This window comes from Solanum dulcamara, chromosome 11, assembly GCF_947179165.1.
Source record: "Solanum dulcamara chromosome 11, daSolDulc1.2, whole genome shotgun sequence".
NCBI classification, from domain to species: Eukaryota; Viridiplantae; Streptophyta; class Magnoliopsida; order Solanales; family Solanaceae; genus Solanum; species Solanum dulcamara.
In genome coordinates, this window is record NC_077247.1 from 47,225,204 (window position 1) to 47,244,305 (window position 19,102).

The window sequence follows — 19,102 nt, forward strand, 5'->3', positions numbered from 1 at the left end:
ATTTCTTGGAAGTCAAAGAAGCAAACAACAGTTTCAAGAAGCTCAGCAGAGTCGGAGTACAGAAGCATGGCTTCCACTGTCTCGGAAATAATGTGGATTGTTGGATTATATAAAGAATTAGGTGAAGAATTGGAGATGCCAGTGGAACTTTTTTGTGATAGTAAAGCTGCACTACAGATAGCAGCAAATCCAGTATATCATGAGAGAACAAAACACATAGAAATAGACTGTCATTTTATTAGAGAGAAGATTCAAAAGGGACTGATCAAGCCTCTGTTCTTGGGTACACATGAGCAACAGGCAGATATAATGACAAAAGGGCTACACAGATCACAACATGAATATCTTGTTTCCAAGCTGGGGGTACTAGATATTTTTGTACCTGCCAGCTTGAGGGGGAGTGATAAAATAGGAGCTGTGACTTAGTAGTTAGTTAGAAAGTTGTTAGTTTGTTATAACTAAGAGGTTAGTTGTAACTAATTAGTAGTTAGAGAATTGATAAAATATCTAGGATATAGTATATATGGACACTTTTAGAAGTCTACTGCTGCACTTTTCATATTCTTCAAATACAAAGAAATGCCCTAATCTTTCTCTTCATTTCTTCTTCCTCTGTATCATTACCCTCTTCATTACTGTCTTCTTCACCTTCCCTTATACATTGATAATCATGGACTTAATTCTTTGGAATGCCTATATGATTGTTCTAATTAATATCGAAAATTAACCAGTGTATCCAACAAAAGAAAATGGGATAAAGAGTTCCTAGGCCCATTAACAAAAAATGGCTCAATATTACTTTCTAGGAGTTCAAAATAGTAACGGAGGGGATCCTTGACTTATACAGTTATACTCTATATTAACTAATTAAACATAACTGCTCATGCCATTTTTGGTCTAGGCCAATGTTGAATACTTGAATTAATAAATCCAGGATCATCGGAGACTTGATCTTTCCTTTTTGTCATTTGCAACGACAAAAAGTGAACCTGGAACTCCCTTCATTCCATATTAGTTGTCGTATTTTTCTTTTGCCCGCATCTTACAAATTATTTAAAAGAAAAAAAACTTTTTTACTATTTTACTCTTCTTTCTCTCTTATAAATGCACTTTACTTAAGAACAAGACTAAGCTAATCCTGTTTCAAAAACATTTAATTAAGGTTAAAATAACATAAAAATAATTAATTTCATCTTAATTTTGTAAAATGACATATAAATCGAGACATGTACTTTTAGTAACCTTGAAAACTAATTATATGGGACAGCCAAAAATTTGAATGCAATGAAATCATCATGAGTTTAGGTACGAGTAACTTTAGGGGATTCACTATTTTCATATGTAAAAGCAACCAACAACAAAGTTATAGTCAAATGCGAGTTTACAGGTGAGATGAATATAGAGCTCATCCAGAAATAGAATCATTGAACATAGCCATAATTATTTGTTTTTCCAACTCAAATATATTTTGTATGTACAAGAAATAAGGGTAATAAATTAATTATATATATAAAAAAAACTTAAAATATTATATAATAATAAGAAGAAAAAACTTACTGTGGGAGCGAAAAGAGAAAACACAACTACATGTATATCACATAAACATCCTTCATATTTGGACTTAATTAATTAGTTACCATATACATATGTAGCTTGATGACAATAAATGGTCAAGACAAAGATGATGCAAAGAAATTATGCCCATTGTGTGTCCCAAATTGGCCTTCCTCACCAATTAAACAAGCATAAAGCTCCTTATCAAGATGATTATGCTTGGATTGATGATCATGAAGTTGCAAACATGAAGTACTCCCAACTTCATCACAAGAGCTTGAAATTGATGAATAATTAGTCGTGGTGCTGAATCCCAACAACATTTCTTGAGTTTTGTTTAGCTCCTTTCTAAGCCTCTCAACTTCCAATTTCAACTTCTCATTATCATCAAGCGCACTATCTAGTCTTTTTTGCAAGGAGTTGTAGTCAACCTCAAGGCTTTGGCTTTTCCATCGCGCTCGCTTGTTCTGATACCATATTGCAACTTGTCTGGGAGGCAATCCTAGTTCCTGGGCAAGTTGGGATTTTCTATCAGAATCAAGCTTATTATTGGAGCAGAAGCTGATCTCCAAGAGCCTCACTTGATCTTGGTTGAGCCTTTTCTTGTGACATTTTAGATGATTTTTTCGTGTTAATTGGGAATTCAAGAAATCCATTGTGATTAATATAATATAGTAGAAAGTTTATGAATAATTCAAGAATTTGGGAGTCATATATGAGGACTTAAGGAAAGAATGATTAGGAATTTGGCTCCCATATATAGCTCACTCTCATAATAACTAAAGGGAGCTAGCTAGAAGAAAGTTGGGCAATATATCGTTTTCATGTATACACTAGGTCATCACGTGGGTGTGGCCTACTTATTGTGATAGTATATTGACATAAAGTCTTTTTAATTAATCAAATTAAAATCATATCATACTATTATAAATTTGAATCTCTAATTAATTAATAAGTTTTGGTTTAGTGTCTCAACTCTTAATGAAATTTTCTAGCTCCAATGTCTCTAGGTGTAAAGCTTAATTGAAGATATTCATGACTTAGGCATCCACTTAGTGGTAATTTGTATATTCACATCTTCAGTCACAATCTCAAACAATTTTAAATCGATTATATAATTAAATTTTATATTATAATGGATTGTTACGTAAATAGTTTTGTTTCTTCAAGATTACGTATGTCATTCTGATCTGGAATATTCTATACATAGAAATCTCAAACTACATACATAAGTAGTTCTAAATTAATGGAAAGAAAACAACATAGGAGTAGTATAGATCTTTGACCAGTACTGCCACAAGCACTAAAACAAATCATAGATAAATTTGGGAAGTGTACGTTTGCTGACCAACTTCAATGATTTCAAAATTTTAATAAGTACAAAAGAGAAGCATACAATTTCCGAGCAACTAATTGGTACTTATTTGACTTAATTTCTATACATAGTATTATCAATTAGAACGTAGTAGTAATTACTAATTGAAAAGACTTGACAATTAGAACGTCCTAGTTGCACAACGTGCTACACCACTAGAAATAATAGAGGAGTCAAATTGGGGTGTACGTAAGTGTAGAATTTTCATAATATAAGGAATGTAAGAGTAAAATTTTAAAATATAAAAAAATGTGTCCGAAATTGAGTCATTAAGAGTGTTTAGTATAAATTAATTATCTTGCACACTTTGATTAAACCATGTTTTGATGACTTTGATCCTCCTTTTAGATAAACTATAATGACATCTTAACTACACATTTAATCTAAGCCAGACCCACAAATCCTCTCCCTCTCCACACAAAACATTGAGGGAAAAAAATAAGTGAATGACAAAACGTAGAGATCAACGACTAAGCTACCAGAAACTTATTAAGTCCTTGAATATGATAGGAAACTACTCTAGCATTACTGTATATATAGCACTTAACTTATAAATGAGTTCATGCATCCCTTATTCCTATAATGTAAATAATTTTTATATTACCGGAGAAATTTTTATGCGATTTGTAAAATTCAATAATCAGTTCTAGTGAGGGTTCAATATTTTTTTGTTGTAACTTCAATCAACACACAAGATAAGACTTTAATTTTAGTTATTAATTTTATTTTTAAGATTACCATGTCAGGTGTGAGACAAAGAGTTAATTGTTCGAACTTGACAATATAAAAACTCTTTATATTATCGGTGTAATACAAAAATATGAACTCGTTTGAATTTTATATAATTCTACCTAGGTTAACTATGTGTTTCTATTCTTTTTTATTTAATCTTTCAAATGTACATGAGAAGTTGCAAAAAGAAAATGTTAGAAAACCTACTCAAAGTCATTAAAGGCTATGTACTATTGGTCCAATTTTAGTAGAATCTTTGGGACAGGGCAAATTGCAATTTCTATTGTTTGATTGATATAATGTTCGAAAGAATATGTCGTTAGGAAGGAGGGCAATATTAGCCCCACTTTACAAGGGCTAGATAAATGCCATATTTATACTTAATTTTCACCTGTACTAGTGGGGTATTAAATATTTGACATTTTTTTATAATAACTTGTTACATTTTAAAATGAGTTTAATATCCACGTATCGACCACTCAGATATGTTTGTATATATCAAATCACCTAAAAGGCAATAACATAAGATAACAAATTTGCTATAACAAATTAAGTTACACCGATTGAACAAAATTTCTTCCCATAATATTCAGAATATATAATTAAATTAAATCCTAATTAGCAAAAGTGTTTCTTAAAGAATTTTGAAGGTTGCACATATATATCCAATCTTGAGCAATTGGCTTTTTGAGGAAAGTGCATGAACGTTGAAACCCTATTCATTTATATTCATTCCCCTTCTCACAACTTGATCAATTTGAATTCAAAGTATTAGTACTTAGTAGGGACTTAAAAAGGCAAGTAGACCAAGGAAGAGGGACCCATAAATATTTGAAGCCATCATGTACATTTGGAAACAAATAAGGCAGTGTTTGGTACGAAAATATTTCACATAACTATTATTTTTTAAAAAAAACAAGTAATTTTTACTTATTTTATTTTAGATTTGATAATGAAACAAAAGGTATTATCCTAGGAGAATTTATATATAATTTAAGCAAATAATATAACTGTGGAGATGGGGTAAATGGGAAAGGAGGGATCAAGTGAGGGGTGAACATGGGTTGGTAAAAAACAATCTAACATAAAAAGCCACTTAAGAATTTTATTTTCTCTACTTTCACTAAAAAAGTTTTTTTTTTTTTTTTTTTAAGAAACTAGCTTTTCTAAATCTTTTGTTTTAAAATCTAGACCAACAAAACATAAAAAATTAAAAAATATTTATCTTTGTACCAAACACAATTCTTAAAAGTTATAAGAAAACAAAAAGGAAATAAATTCTGATACTACCTTACTTTCACAAGACACTATATTCAGTGTCTTTACCACCTATGTTGTCACTTCTATTAACACATTAATTAAAATATTATTATGTCACACTTTATTCTGTCATTCCAAATTTTCTTTTGCAAAAGTATATTTTTGAGAGCATTTGGAATTGGAGGACAAAAAGTTTTATGTTTCAAATTACATTTGCTTAAATTGTCGTGGGCAAAGCGATCTCCCAACACTACTTTTTTTCTTCTTCAAATAATTTAAGTTTTATACACAAATTGTGAAAAAAGAATAATTATTGATTGATTATAATGAACTTGATAAAAATAAGATCTAATTTATTATAACAAGTTAAATTATATTGATAATATATTATTATTTTTACACTCTGAATGTTAAAAACTCTTATCATATGATTAATTCCTATGGGTACACTTTCATGTCCACCTATGCTGCTGGATTTTCAATTAACCTTTGCACTTATTATTATGTGGGATGTTTCCCCTAATTCCATGCGTCTTAATCATTCTTGATTAACTTTTGTTATTAAACAATAATAATAATTCTAGATCTTCACTATTCCAGACAACAAATTAAAGGTCATTTTCTGCTGACGAAGTTGTATCAATTTAACCTCAATATTAAAAATTATTTTAGAGCCTGTTTGAATGGGTTTAAAAATCATATTTTTATTATTTTAACTTTAAAAAAATATTTAAAAGCCTATTTTTATTTTATCCAAGCACTACAATATTGTTTAAAAAATATTTTGACTTGAAAGTTAAAAGCATGTAAAATAAGAAAATCAAATAGGCTCTTAGTATCTTTTGGTATATATATTCTTAATTACCACCATCAATCAGTTTGCTTACTGTTTATCCAAAACAACCTTCTTACTATCCTATAAAGATAGACATAAAATGTGCATATATCCTACTCTTTTTAGAGCCCACTCGTAGAATTATATTGATATATATCTTGTTGTTGACATATATATTTCAGAATTATATAAAGATATTAATAATCCTAGTCGTTTTAGCTTTACTTGGAAGTGATTCAGAATTATTTAATTAAGTGAAAGCACTAATATTAATGTACTAAAAGAACAAAGATAAGACTGTCATTTTAGTAGCTAATCACTTTCTACATTTGGCTAGGCCTATTGATATCAACATACTAAACTAAAGCAGCTAGTTCCAGCTATTTTTTATTGGATCTAAGTTATTTAATACACCGACAGTTTAAAGATAGTAACATGTTAAACATATTTTTCTTTCCCTTCGTGTGCCTTATCGAAACCATTTGATAAAGCTCATTAATTAACTATTTGGTTGTGATAATCAATACGTATTCTCTATAAATAGAGGTAAGACTCTCCAATAAAAATATAATTTTTTAACCTAACTCAACCTTAAAAGTTAGTTTAAGAGGTGATGATTACCCAAAACTCTATAAGGAAACCAAAAGACCATTCTCCACCAATGTTGGGTATGGGCACACCTGACAACTAAAGCGTCAACATTATAGAGAGTTCAACATTGTTGAAATAAAAAAATGAAATGGATCCGAAAATGATATCACGTTAACATATCAAAATTAGATCGATTACAAAATGTAAAATTGATAAATATCTCATAAAAATACTAGTTGAAAATTTCTACCAAAAACTAATTGGACTTGACTAAGTCACTGGGCCAATAATACAGAACAGGCCCAAACCAGATGGCTAGCCCAATAAAAATTTAACTCAACCTCAACATGAGTTGGCAGGAGAAATAATAATAGAATATAATTCAAAAAATTGAATTGCTTTTCACAAAAAAATAAAAAACTTCACTGATCATATTACTGTATTAGATAACTTGTACCACCAAGGATGTGGTGTAGCGAATGAGGTTATTTCTTCTTTAACTAGAGGTCGGAGGTTTGACCTCTGGGTATGGAGTACTTCCCTCTGAATGGGATCTTATGCAACATGAATTTGGAATAGTCAAACTTCAATACGAATATCGAATATCGGAGAACCAAGAAACGTATATTAGATAACTTGGTGTGCCCCTCAAGAGTGGATGAATAATTGGTGCAAAAAATAAATAATCTAAAATCACACATTAGAATAACAATTAGTTTAATGATGTGGCTGAATACATTAATGGCCCATAAATTTTTAGACACTTACTGTTTCAATGAAGTATTTAGACACATGACAAAAAATTTCTATTATATTTTTGACTTAAAAAATTTAGAAATTTTTTTATGTGTCATCAGACATTAAAAAGATAAATTAAACACTTAAAAATATATATCCTCTTTTAATTATATAGATTAGTTTATGTTCCATAAGCCTTAAAATATCAAACATTTTTCCAGTTTATGCTTATATATATATGATTAAAAGAAAAGACATATTTACATATTTAACATTACTATTTACTATATAATGAACGTGTGAGAAGACACACATAAATTTTTCAAAATACTTTAACATTCAGATGGTGCATGCAAGTTAATTAGAACCCATAAAAAGTTAAGAGAGGATTTTGTACAGTATTCCTTTAAATTCCAAGTCCAGAAGGAAAAGACTGTTTTGCCATTCCATTAAAAATCCATTTACATTTCTGTACGTGCTCTTTATCACTCTTTTTCCATTGCCAAGGGTAAAGATGTAAATTTAATTACTCTTGTCAATCGACACAAGCTGGAACACCCTATAAAAGCTTCCAAGTCTCCTTTCTTTCCGTTTTTTCCCCTCTTTTCCATTTATATATATATATATATAAAACTCTCCACATAAATTGGAAATCCTCTCTCTTCGTTTCGCGTAAAGTAATACCGCCAGTGTGTGAGAATATGTTGAAGTTTTTCAACAGAGGCTCCACCGGAGACTCGCCGCAGCAAGATTCTCCGTCACCGTCGCCGTCTCCATCGTCGTCGCCATCTCCGTCACCTCCAAAGCGCTCCTCTCTCAATGTTGCTATGGGACCAGCGAGGCCGATACGTTTCGTGTATTGCGACGAGAAAGGGAAGTTCCAGATCGATCCCGAAGCCCTAGCGGTACTTCAGCTTGTCAAGGAGCCAGTTGGTGTTGTCTCGGTTTGCGGTCGCGCTCGTCAAGGCAAGAGCTTTATATTAAACCAGGCAAGTATAGTTTAAAATTTCAGTAAAGCAACCTTTTTTATTCTTAGGTTATCTATGCTATTTATGGTGTGCAATATTTCATCTGCCTTTGTTTATTAGGGTTAATGCTTACAGGTGTTGGTAGTTTTTAATTTGAAGTGAGACTTTGTGACCTAGTAATAGCTACTTAATTGTTCGGATAAACTAGTTTCACAAAGCACATTGCTTTGAAATGAGAAAAAGAATAGGAAGGTAAATACAAAGGAACTGAAGCAGCAAGAAAAATAGGTTAGGTGAATTAGGACTAAAAATTTACTGAATATTGAATTGCAGCTGTTAGCAAACTATATGTTACTGTAAGTGGTTTGCAAATATCATGTTAGTTATTAAAGCTAGGGTGAGATTTGTAGTTCTGAGACTGCAGATGAACAAAGTTTGTTTTTAGGCTGTCTTAATATTTGCTAAGGTTGCAGAAAGATTGACCAACAATGAGAGGATTTATCATGTCAGCTGTATCAAGAAAGTTGTTCATTGTAATGACCAAAAACAAGATAAGGAATCTGAAGCACACTAATAGAATACTCATAAAAAAATTTGACCAGATAAATAAGGAACTATGCAATGGAGGGTTCATGCTGGAGTTTGCTATGTTGCTTTTCTTTTTTAGAACCGTGGTGTGTGGACCTACTTGCGCGCACCTCAACTAATTCCACTAGGTACCTTCTATCTCTCACTGACACATATATCGGGTAGCTCTATCCTCCAAGGTTTGATCAGATATGAAGAAGTTGGGTTTTGAACCTGAGACCTAATAGTTCTCAACCACTCCGGTTCTGATAAACTGGACACGGGTTTTCTGTGCATTTCTGTATAGAACTCCTTATTTGTTGCCTCGTATAGTAAGCTTGATCTGCCTCAAGTTGTGAAGGGAAGACAGGAGCAGGTTGCCTGCATGTATCTCTTAGGCCATGTGGAAGGAGAGGACTGTCAGATGTTTTAAGGGGAAGACAGATATTGTACAGAAGCTGAAATAGTTTATGGCTATCGGCTATTTGGTGTTATCTGCAGGATATAAAGGATGAAAATAGCATTGCTAGATTTCATAGAATCTTACTAGAATAGGTTTTTGTACAGCAGAATGCCTTCCGTTTCGTTGCTTGTAATGAAGGATCCCTAACTAATGTTCTGCATTTGCACCATCATATTGCTAGGCCACTCTATTTTTAATATAACATTTACTTACCTATTAAAAGAAACTCCATTTTGCCTCATGAAGTAAACTTTATCTCCATTGTGCAGAGTGTTCTGTTTTTTCCCCTTAATTTAATTAAGCACATTTTGCATATACTGCTGTCAAGCCTTACTGATAGAAATAGTATAGCTTGCCGTCAGCCCATGGGCCAAAGCCATAATAAATTGGTAGCTACTGTTTTGCTTTAGGAGACTTGGTTTGATTTATCATATGGATAAATTTATCAGGAAAACAAACGCCTTCCATTCTTTGGCCATTTACTTCTGATGTTAGATATTTAACTTAAGGAAGAGTTCCCTAGTTATCAAAAACCAGATAACTGAGAGTTTCCTGCATTTGATGTAGCTTCTTGGGAGGAGCAGTGGCTTTCAAGTAGCACCAACTCATCGCCCATGTACCAAAGGCATTTGGTTGTGGAGTGCACCTTTACGAAGAACAGCTCTTGATGGAACAGAATACAACCTTCTTCTGCTGGACACTGAAGGAATAGATGCTTATGATCAAACGGTTAGATTTTGTGCTTAAATATTTTTATCATTGCTGTACTGGGATAAAACGGGCAGCTTTCTTCTATTTTACCATACTTTTTTCCTTATAGTAGATTCTTGTACTTTCACCTACTCCCCCACCTCCACTAAATGATAAGAAAATGTCTGCTAGGTGTCAACTCTGAATAATTGCTTTTCTTTCGTTTTTGGGGTAGTGCTCTGCATATCTGTTCCTCACCGAGTATTATTCTTACTCTTCAAAAAAACAAATTGTTCCTCTCTATCTTATTCATTTTGGGTTTGATTAAACTTTAAAGGAATAGCAACTTAAGGAATACCTTTTGTCTGTCAACACCCCCCCCCCCCTCCCCCCCTTCTATTTATTTCTTCCTCCTTAGTCATCTTTTAGTTGTTCAACAGGGAACATACAGCACTCAGATATTCTCCTTGGCAGTCCTCCTCTCGAGTATGTTTGTTTATAACCAGGTTTGAACTACTCAGGCATGGATCTCCTATCTCTTTCTGACAACATGTTCTTGCGAGATAAGTCATTCAATCATAAAAGGCTTAGGGTATGTGTCTTGCAGGAATGCCTTTTTACTTTTAGTTATTAATGAGAAAAAGGCATTCTCGTAAGACACATCCCCCCTCATTTTAATTTATATTTCTGTTGTTTTCACAGTGTGCTTTTTATTGACTTTTTGTTTGACTTGAATCCAATGTAGACTAGTTTCCTAATATTTTTATTAATTTAGATGGGTGGTATTGATGAAGCTGCACTTGATCGCCTCTCTCTCGTCACTGAAATGACTAAGCATATACGTGTTAGAGCTTCTGGAGGAAGGACCAGTGCCTCTGAGCTTGGACAGTTCTCCCCAATCTTCGTTTGGTTGCTTAGGGTAATTTGGAATTTATTTATTAATATCAGTTTAGCTTCTTTTAAGGTACTCTCTTCTGAATTATAAGTAAATAGCATGCACGTATTACTTTTTTCTTTTGAATAGGATTTTTATTTAGACTTGACTGAGGATAATCACAAGATAACACCACGGGACTACCTAGAGCTTGCTTTGCGGCCAGCTCAAGGTGGTAGGAGAGATGTAGCTGCTAAAAATGAGGTAACTCACATCAAATCATTCTTCGTTCATTTTGCTTATCCATAAAAGCTCAATTTCTATTAGCAATCTCTCCATCCTAAGGGCTTCAATGGTAGTTCTGCTTTGCTTTTTTTGATCAGGTGGTAGTTCTTCCTTCCTTCTTCATAAAAAAAAAGAGTATTCTCTCTATCCTTAGGATTGGCTGGCTGATCTTGTAGCATACTTGCACTTGATTTTGTTTTTGTCTCATATTTTGTATAATAAGTTCCCATAGTAGATAAAAAATTTAAACTTGTGACTGCAGATTAGGGAGTCCATTCGTGCTCTTTTCCCTGACAGAGAATGCTTCACCCTTGTGCGGCCACTGAGCAACGAAAATGAGCTCCAACGGCTTGACCAAATACCTGTCAGTGCTAATGATTCATTTCCCACATTCTCTGGGATTATAATAACTATCTGATTGTTTTACTTGTGGGAATAATCCTTCATAGTTTTCTTACTGTGGTTTCATGTCACATGCAGATAGAAAAACTAAGGCCAGAGTTTAAAGCAGGTCTTGATGCTTTGACAAGATTTGTTTTTGAGAGGACTAAACCCAAGCAGTTTGGAGCTACTGTAATGACAGGGCCGATATTTGCCCGTATAACTCAGTCCTTCGTTGATGCTCTTAACAATGGGGCAGTGCCCACAATTACATCTTCATGGCAGGTCAATGTTGTTAGTGCTGTAGATATTAGCACATTTTGTTTCTTCAATCTGCTTGTTGTCTTTGTTGTTCTTATTTGTATCTGCAGTAGTATGAGTTGTTATATATTGTTTGGTCGTGGACACTGAGAGGATAAACTGGGGAAAAAAGATTATTCTTGCTTTAGATGTTTTTATGTGCATGAATTGTAACCAAGAGTCATTGATATTTTGTATTAGAGGCTTGTGACCTTTATTTATTGTTTCATGTCCCATGCATTCTTCGGTCTTATGGTAAATATGGTGTCATAAAGGACTGAATACTCATATATATGGAAGCCACTAATCATATATTATTTATTTTTTTGAACTGGTAACATGAAGCCACTAATCATATTTGATGGTATTTATATTCCGGTCAGGACTTTTGTAAAGCAAAAAAAATTTCTTCTTTACCATGTTGTAATATTATTTGATAGAGGCATCTTATTTCCTCCACTACGGTCTAACTCAACTATTGTTTGTTTTCTTTGACAAAAGAATGATTATATGACATCTTTATGCTCATGTTCCCTTTCTTCCTTCTTATAGAATGAATTTAAAGTTTCACCAATTCCTTTGTCTAAAGTTGAACTATTTGCTTATCTTGCTCTATGGACCTTCTTTGTATAATTGTGTCTTCAGATTGCGTATGGCCCTTATGTTTTTTTCTGTATCTTGGCTGCCTTTTTTTTGTTTTAGTTCGGCTTGATTACTTGCTCTTTTGATTTTCATTTGGACTATTGAAAAATCAGAAAAATTGAATTTGGAATACATGATGGGATCAGCGGGGTAATTGTAGAATTGCACAGCCTTCTAAATTATGTGAGATAATTGAGCTGGGAAGTACTTTGCTGATAGTTTTTAGAAGTAGGGGAGCACGATGAGATGTATAGATGTCCAATCCTGCAACAGCTAGTTGTTTTGCCTGGTCTTGGGCTTGTCTCAGACTTCAATGGACGAAATAAGTGACTGGTTCATTTTGTGGCTAAAATTGCACTTGTCTGCGGTATGAAGAAATGGATGACTTTTTTTTATCAGGGTTCTTTATTAGACTCTAATAACTGCATACTATTTATTTCCTTTCCACCTCATTAATCTTATTTGGTTTGCAAGTCTTTTTCTATTCCCTTTGCTGTTGAATTGGACTGACAAAAATGGCAGACTTACTAGTGCTGTAGTGAGTAGGTAGAGAGCCATATTTTGGTCCATGTTTCTCATGCTTTTTGGTATGCTACTTGAATTGTATATAGTGATTCTTCCACATTAATAAAGTTAGTTGGTACTTCATAAAATTAAACAAAACTAGTGAATTGTATATGAAGGATTATGTGGAAATTATTCGACTTCCCATCCGTAATTGTATTTGTGAAAAGTAGTTTTCAAATGAAGCATAATGGTAGTAACCATTTTTTAAAATCCTTTTATGTACCTTGCACAATGAAATTTTGTTGACTGTGATTTACCTGCGGCAGAGTGTTGAGGAAGCTGAGTGTCAAAGAGCATATGATATGGCTGCTGAAATGTACATGTCTTCTTTTGATCGTTCTAAGCCTCCGGAGGAAGTAAGTACTGCTGTGTTTGATAAGTAATGCAATTTAAAAGTATCTACTGATATTTTTGTAATTGCAGGCAGCACTAAGAGAAGCACATGAAGATGCTATCCAGAAGTCCATGGCTGCATTTAATGCTACAGCTGTAGGGGCTGGATCCATCAGAACCAAATATGAGAAACGTCTCCAAAATTTTATAAAGAAAGCATTTGAGGTTTTGATTATTTCTGCCCCATTCATTCCCCCTAATATTTAGGAGAAGAGGTCCACAAGAGAGATTTATAGTTGGAGAAAGCTTAAATTCACCCTTAAAATGATTTGACATGTCACTATTTTTAGTTGTGTCTTGATCTTTGCTTGCATATTAACTGCACTTTGGTATATCTCCAAAAATATGCTGATTTGCGTTGATTCTAATGTAGGACATTAGAAAGGATGCTTTTAGGGAGTCTTCTCTACAATGTTCAAATGCGATACAGGACATGGAAAATAGGCTGAGAAAAGCTTGTCATGCTCCTGATGCAAAAGTAGATACCGTGCTCAAAGTAAGTCTTAATGGTAGACTTACACCTATTTGGGTAGCTAAACTAAAATTGTTTGTGCAATGAGCTGTTTACGACTTTATGTTGTAAATCCATGTTGTATGTAGGTTCTTGATGATTCTGTGTCCAAATATGAAGCAACGTGTCAAGGTCCTGAAAAATGGAGAAAGCTATTAGTCTTCTTACAACAAAGGTTTGTATCCATAGTTCTTACTGAAAGACCTCCATTTAGGAATGTATATGTGATTCATTTTGAATTTTGCAGTTTGGAGGGTCCACTTGCTGATCTCATCAATAAACAAATAGACCAAATTGGGTCAGAGAAAACTGCACTTGCATTGAAGTGTCGTTCCATTGAGGATAAGATGAGTTTCCTTAACAAACAACTGGAAGCTAGTGAGAAGTTTAAATCTGAATATTTGAAGCGCTATGAAGATGCCACTAGTGACAAGAAGAAGCTTGCAGAAGATTATGCAAGCCGTATTACAAATTTGCAGAGTAAACATAGTACGTTAGAAGAAAGATATGCCAGCCTATCAAAAGCATTAGATTCTACTAGAACTGAGTCCATGGAATGGAAAAGGAAATATGAGCAGGTACTTTCGAAACAGAAGGCTGAGGAGGAACAGGCAAATGCAGAGATAAGTATTCTGAAGTCGAGAACTAGTGCTGCAGAAGCAAGGGTTAATGCTGCCAAAGAGCAAGCTGAATCTGCTCAAGAGGAGGCAGAGGAGTGGAGACGTAAATACGGCATTGCTGCCAAGGAAGCAAAGAATGCTCTTGAGAAGGCAGCAGCTGTCCAAGAGCGCACTAACAAGCAAGCACAATTGAGAGAAGATAATTTACGGGATGAATTTTCGAGTACTTTGGCTAATAAGGTGAATTTCTACTTAACAGACTGATGCTAGTTATTGCCTTCATTTTCTTTTGCTTCTCTTCCCTCCACCTTAAAACTAAGGGTGGTAATTGGGCGGGTCATAATGGGTCAAGACCCAACCCAACCCAAATTTGTTTGGGTCAAAACGGGTTGGGTCAAAATGGGTCAAGACCCAACCCAATTTTTACTAAGCTTAATTGTTTTATTTGTTCTTTTAAACTATTTTAGTACCTAATAAAATAATTTTTTTTTTATTATGGCTATATATAACATATCAAATTGTAAAAAAAAAAGTTTTTAAAAAATATTTTAACAAGATTTCTCACGAGCCCATTCGGGTTACATATCAACCCAATTTTTAATGGGTTGGGTTGAAATGGGTTGAGCTAATGAATGGTCGGGTCAATAACCAATCCAAACTTAAACGGGTTGGGCGGGTTGGACAAGTTGGGTTTGATTTTGCCACCCCTACTTAAAACCTCAGTAAAATGTTAAAATGGTGCCCAACTCCGTGCAATTATGTTTTCTCTTGTACTTTACTTGTTGGACTGTGACGGCTGACTTGCTTGGTGTTCTGAAATGATAATTGAGATTCTTACCTTTTCTTTTCTGTACAGTAATTGAGATTTTTGTCTTCTTGTCAAACTGCAGGAAGAGGAGATTAAGGAGAAGGCAGCGAAACTTGAGCAGGCTGAGCAGCGTTTGTCAACATTAAATTTGGAGTTGAAGGTCTGCGTATGCTATATAAAACTAATTTACGAGTATCTTCACCTGATTTGTGCATGGGTTTCTTGTTTTTTTTTTAAAACTATAGGATGGAGAAAAATGTGTGAGAAAGACGGGGCTTTGGAGAGACATGTTTAACTTGATTTAAGCTGACCTGTAAATTCCATGCTTTCAAAAGAAGTCACTACCTCCATCCAATATCTGTTCATTAGATTTATGAAAAGTTGTCTCCCAGCTCTGTAATTATTAGTAGACATGTATTTTGGCATTTGTGTATTGGTCATGGATAGCCTATTTTAGATAGTTTGTCGCTGTGCTGGTGCATACCATGCAGGATGGTTGTCATATACCTGACATAGCTCCTTATAATATGAGAAGAGTAGTCCATTAGATCTTCATATTTATATCTCACTTCATAAAAAGCCAACTTGTTGCTCTAGCACCATGACTCATTATGCACGTGTACATTGTGTATAGTTAGCCCAATATATGCGCAAGTTCTTGTACTAGTGACATACTCTACCTACTCAAAAATAATAATAATGTATTTTTACTAATGTCTATACTAAGATCTTTACCTTACACAGGTTGCTGAGTCAAAGATAAAGAACTATGATCTGGAAGTCTCGTCCTTAAAGCGTGAAATTAAGGAATTTGGTGAAAGGTTGGAGCGCATCAATGCTACTGCACAATCATTTGAAAGAGAAGTAAGGATTCTGGAACAGGAGAAAGTTCATCTGGAGCAGAAGTATCGGTCTGAGTTGAGTAGATTTGAAGATGTGCAGGATAGATTTAAATCAGCTGAAAGAGAGGCGAAAAGAGCAACTGAGCTGGCTGATAAAGCAAGGGTTGAAGCAGCTACTGCCCAGAAAGAAAAGAGTGAAATCCATCGAGTAGCTATGGAAAGGTTGGCTCAGATTGAGAGGAATGAGAGAAATATACAAAACTTGGAGAGGCAAAGAGATGACTTGGCCGATGAATTAGAGAGGTTTCGTGCATCTGAGTTTGATGCGCAGTCAAAAGTTACAACTTTGGAGGCCAGAGTCGAAGAAAGGGAAAAGGAAATTGAATCACTTCTGAAATCAAATAATGAACAGAGAGCCAGTACTGTGCAAGTCCTTGAGAGTTTGTTGGGGACTGAGCGTGCTGCGCGTGCTGAGGCAAACAACAGGGCAGAAGCACTATCTGTTCAGTTGCAAACTACACAAGGAAAGCTGGATCTTCTTCAGCAACAGTTAACTAAAGTTCGGCTGAATGAAACAGCATTAGATAGCAAACTTAGAACTGCTTCCCATGGAAAACGTGCCAGGATAGAAGAATATGAAGCCGGTGTTGAATCTGTTCTTGATAGGGGCACAAATGATAGAGTAACCAGGGGAAATAAGAGGTCAAAGAGTACAACCAGCCCCATGGCAGTCACCTGCCCAGAAGAGGAAGTCTCCGAGTTTAGGGGATATGATGTTACTAGTAGTCAACAAACAAATACCGAGGATTATACTAAATACACGGTGCAGAAACTGAAGCAAGAGCTCACAAAGCATAACTTTGGTGCTGAACTGCTCCTATTGAAAAATCCCAACAAGAAGGATATTCTAGCTTTATATGAGAAGTGTGTTCTCCAGAAATCGTAACTTCCACTCTGCTTTGTAGAAAGGTTTCAAGTAACTCACCAACAAATTTGACCAGGTGACATTCTCTGACATCTTAGGAGATTTTAAATGGAGATCTTTGGCACACTTCCTGTTGACACAAGCTGGTACAACTGCTGACTTACTCATTGATGTAACTTCAGACTGTTTTCCGATCTGGGGTGTATCCTCTACTGGTGGTTCATAGAACACATTGTTGTTTGTTCGCTGTGCTTAGTGAGCTGCTGCGACTCACAGTTGAAATTGGTGTATTGAGAGAACACTACTAGTATGTGAAGTCACCCCTTGTTTTTGGGCTGACTCTAGGTTTTAAGTTTGTTTGATTCTTTTCTTCTTCCCCTGTTTGAGTTGTTAATGTTTGGTACTTGGTAGGATTAGGTTAGGTAAATCCCAGTTCCCAGGAGTCAGGACAAGCATGTTGTGTAAGAATTCCCGCTGAGGTAGTGGATTTTTTCCCCCACTTTTCTTCATTTCCTGAAAGCTGTTGTTGATTTTTGTCAACTGAAAATCAGAATTATTTATTAGGTATGCATGTTTTTCTTAATTTAGTATTTAGTTGTCATAACTCATATATACGTCTTAAAAGGGGCTTTACTGAGAAGCATTAACGCTTCTTGAGGGTTTTGCTATCCATTTCACTTGTGCAATTATCAAATATTTAATGTTTTGGCTCAATAGTTTGCAACTAACAAAAGATAAATGTAAAATTACCTTGTCCACCTATTGCCTCCTAGATACCCTTGCCGTTGTTTTCTTATTTCGAAATATTCCTTAGATTGAGTATTGACTAAATGGAACTTAAGTAGAACGTGACACCATATAAGTGGTCCACATGGATTTGGTAATTTTAGTACAATGACCGTGATGAACAGTCTGCAACTAAAAAGCAAACCCACACAAAATCTTATTCTCTCTTTAAATTTTAAAAAGATTAAATAAATTTTGAGGAGTTAAAACCTACAGTTGCTTCATTTTTGTTCTAAAGATTTGAGGATTTAAAATCTTCCACCAGTATTTTTTAATTAAAAAACCCTTTCTACTTTTGAAAAAATGATTTGTTCCTAACTTATTAGAATTCTCTAGATGATGTGATCCATTTACTAATACATAGACGTGGGCATAAATATTGAAAAATAAAAAAAAAATTGATTCAAATTAAACTAATTCTATTTTTCGGTGTCGGTTCTTTGATTTTTCGATTTGGTGTCGGCTCTTTTTTCTGGAACTTCGATTCTTCTGTTCGGTGTTCGGTAATTATGGTGCACCAAAGAATCAAAGTTTTATTAAATAAATTTAAAATAATATTTTAAATTATATTACTTATATATTTTTGGCTCAAAACATTTTAATTTTATTCGTAATTCTATTTTTTTTTCTGTTGATTTGTTGGTAATTCTTGATACTAAACTTAATAACACAGTGACTCTTCGGTCACTAATAAGTAGTCTGGTACAACAAAGGTGTTGATTTCTTTTTGCATCTAAAGTGGTAATTCTTGATTTATTTCCCTATTGATTTCTTGCTTAACATTTTGTTGTTCTTTTTTTCCCTGTTGGTTCTTTTAGGAATTATGCAAGAAGAAAACTGCAAAATAATAAATCAACACAAGAATTTTTTACACCAAAAAACCGTTTTAAAAATACCAAAATAAATCGAACCGAAGTTGAAAAAATTGAACCACGAATCGATCTAGTTTGATTTGAACTATGGTGCATATTTTTCCAAAATTGAACACCAAATAACTGAATCAAATTTTAGCAAAACCAAGCGCCCACCCCTACTAATAAATTTTAAGTTTGTTCTAATTAAATACACTAATAAATTCCTTCAAACTCTAAAATATTAAGTATGATTGTTGGGAGTGGTCGATTTTATGTTTCCAAATGAGATTTAAACCAACGCCGCTTGTAGTTGGAGATAGTACGAGAGAGACTTGCCGTTGATCAATAGAGAAAGGTGTTTTATATGTACTTTAATTTGTAAAACCTCATTAAAGTCTATCGTTAATCATAAGAGTAATTTTTATGCTACGGGATACTTACATATGATTCAATTAAGGTATGAATAATCATAAATTTTATCTTCTTTTTCTTACCAAAAAAATCGTATTAAATAATTTTTTCCTTGCCTGATCATTGGTTA

The 19,102-nt window shown here is 34.0% G+C and overlaps 2 protein-coding genes across 2 annotated transcripts; one reads left to right on the plus strand and one right to left on the minus strand.

Annotated features, from left to right (window-relative positions):
* Nucleotides 1-1,573: 1,573 nt before the first annotated feature.
* Nucleotides 1,574-2,316, minus strand: LOC129873728 (homeobox-leucine zipper protein ATHB-52-like). The gene has a single exon (XM_055948896.1). The coding sequence runs from the start codon at nucleotides 2,208-2,210 to the stop codon at nucleotides 1,671-1,673; it is 540 nt and encodes a 179-aa protein (XP_055804871.1). The 5' UTR covers nucleotides 2,211-2,316; the 3' UTR covers nucleotides 1,574-1,670.
* Nucleotides 2,317-7,701: 5,385 nt separating this feature from the next.
* Nucleotides 7,702-17,508, plus strand: LOC129872080 (uncharacterized). The gene is made up of 14 exons (XM_055946933.1): nucleotides 7,702-8,074; nucleotides 9,651-9,812; nucleotides 10,214-10,279; nucleotides 10,549-10,692; nucleotides 10,798-10,911; nucleotides 11,195-11,296; nucleotides 11,413-11,598; nucleotides 13,089-13,178; nucleotides 13,246-13,380; nucleotides 13,589-13,711; nucleotides 13,816-13,901; nucleotides 13,974-14,586; nucleotides 15,237-15,314; nucleotides 15,899-17,508. Exons 1-14 carry the CDS (start codon nucleotides 7,787-7,789, stop codon nucleotides 16,940-16,942), a joined length of 3,231 nt encoding a protein of 1,076 aa, XP_055802908.1. The 5' UTR covers nucleotides 7,702-7,786; the 3' UTR covers nucleotides 16,943-17,508.
* Nucleotides 17,509-19,102: the final 1,594 nt, after the last annotated feature.

Bases quoted from the DNA above. Each gene is read 5' to 3' on its own strand.
- LOC129873728 (XM_055948896.1), bottom strand. From the start codon at position 2,210: ATGGATTTCTTGAATTCCCAATTAACACGAAAAAATCATCTAAAATGT.
- LOC129872080 (XM_055946933.1), top strand. From the start codon at position 7,787: ATGTTGAAGTTTTTCAACAGAGGCTCCACCGGAGACTCGCCGCAGCAA. The intron at 9,813-10,213 runs GTTAGATTTTGT...GTTGTTCAACAG, and splicing joins TAGATGCTTATGATCAAACG to GGAACATACAGCACTCAGAT. The intron at 10,693-10,797 runs GTAATTTGGAAT...TCTTTTGAATAG, and splicing joins TCTTCGTTTGGTTGCTTAGG to GATTTTTATTTAGACTTGAC.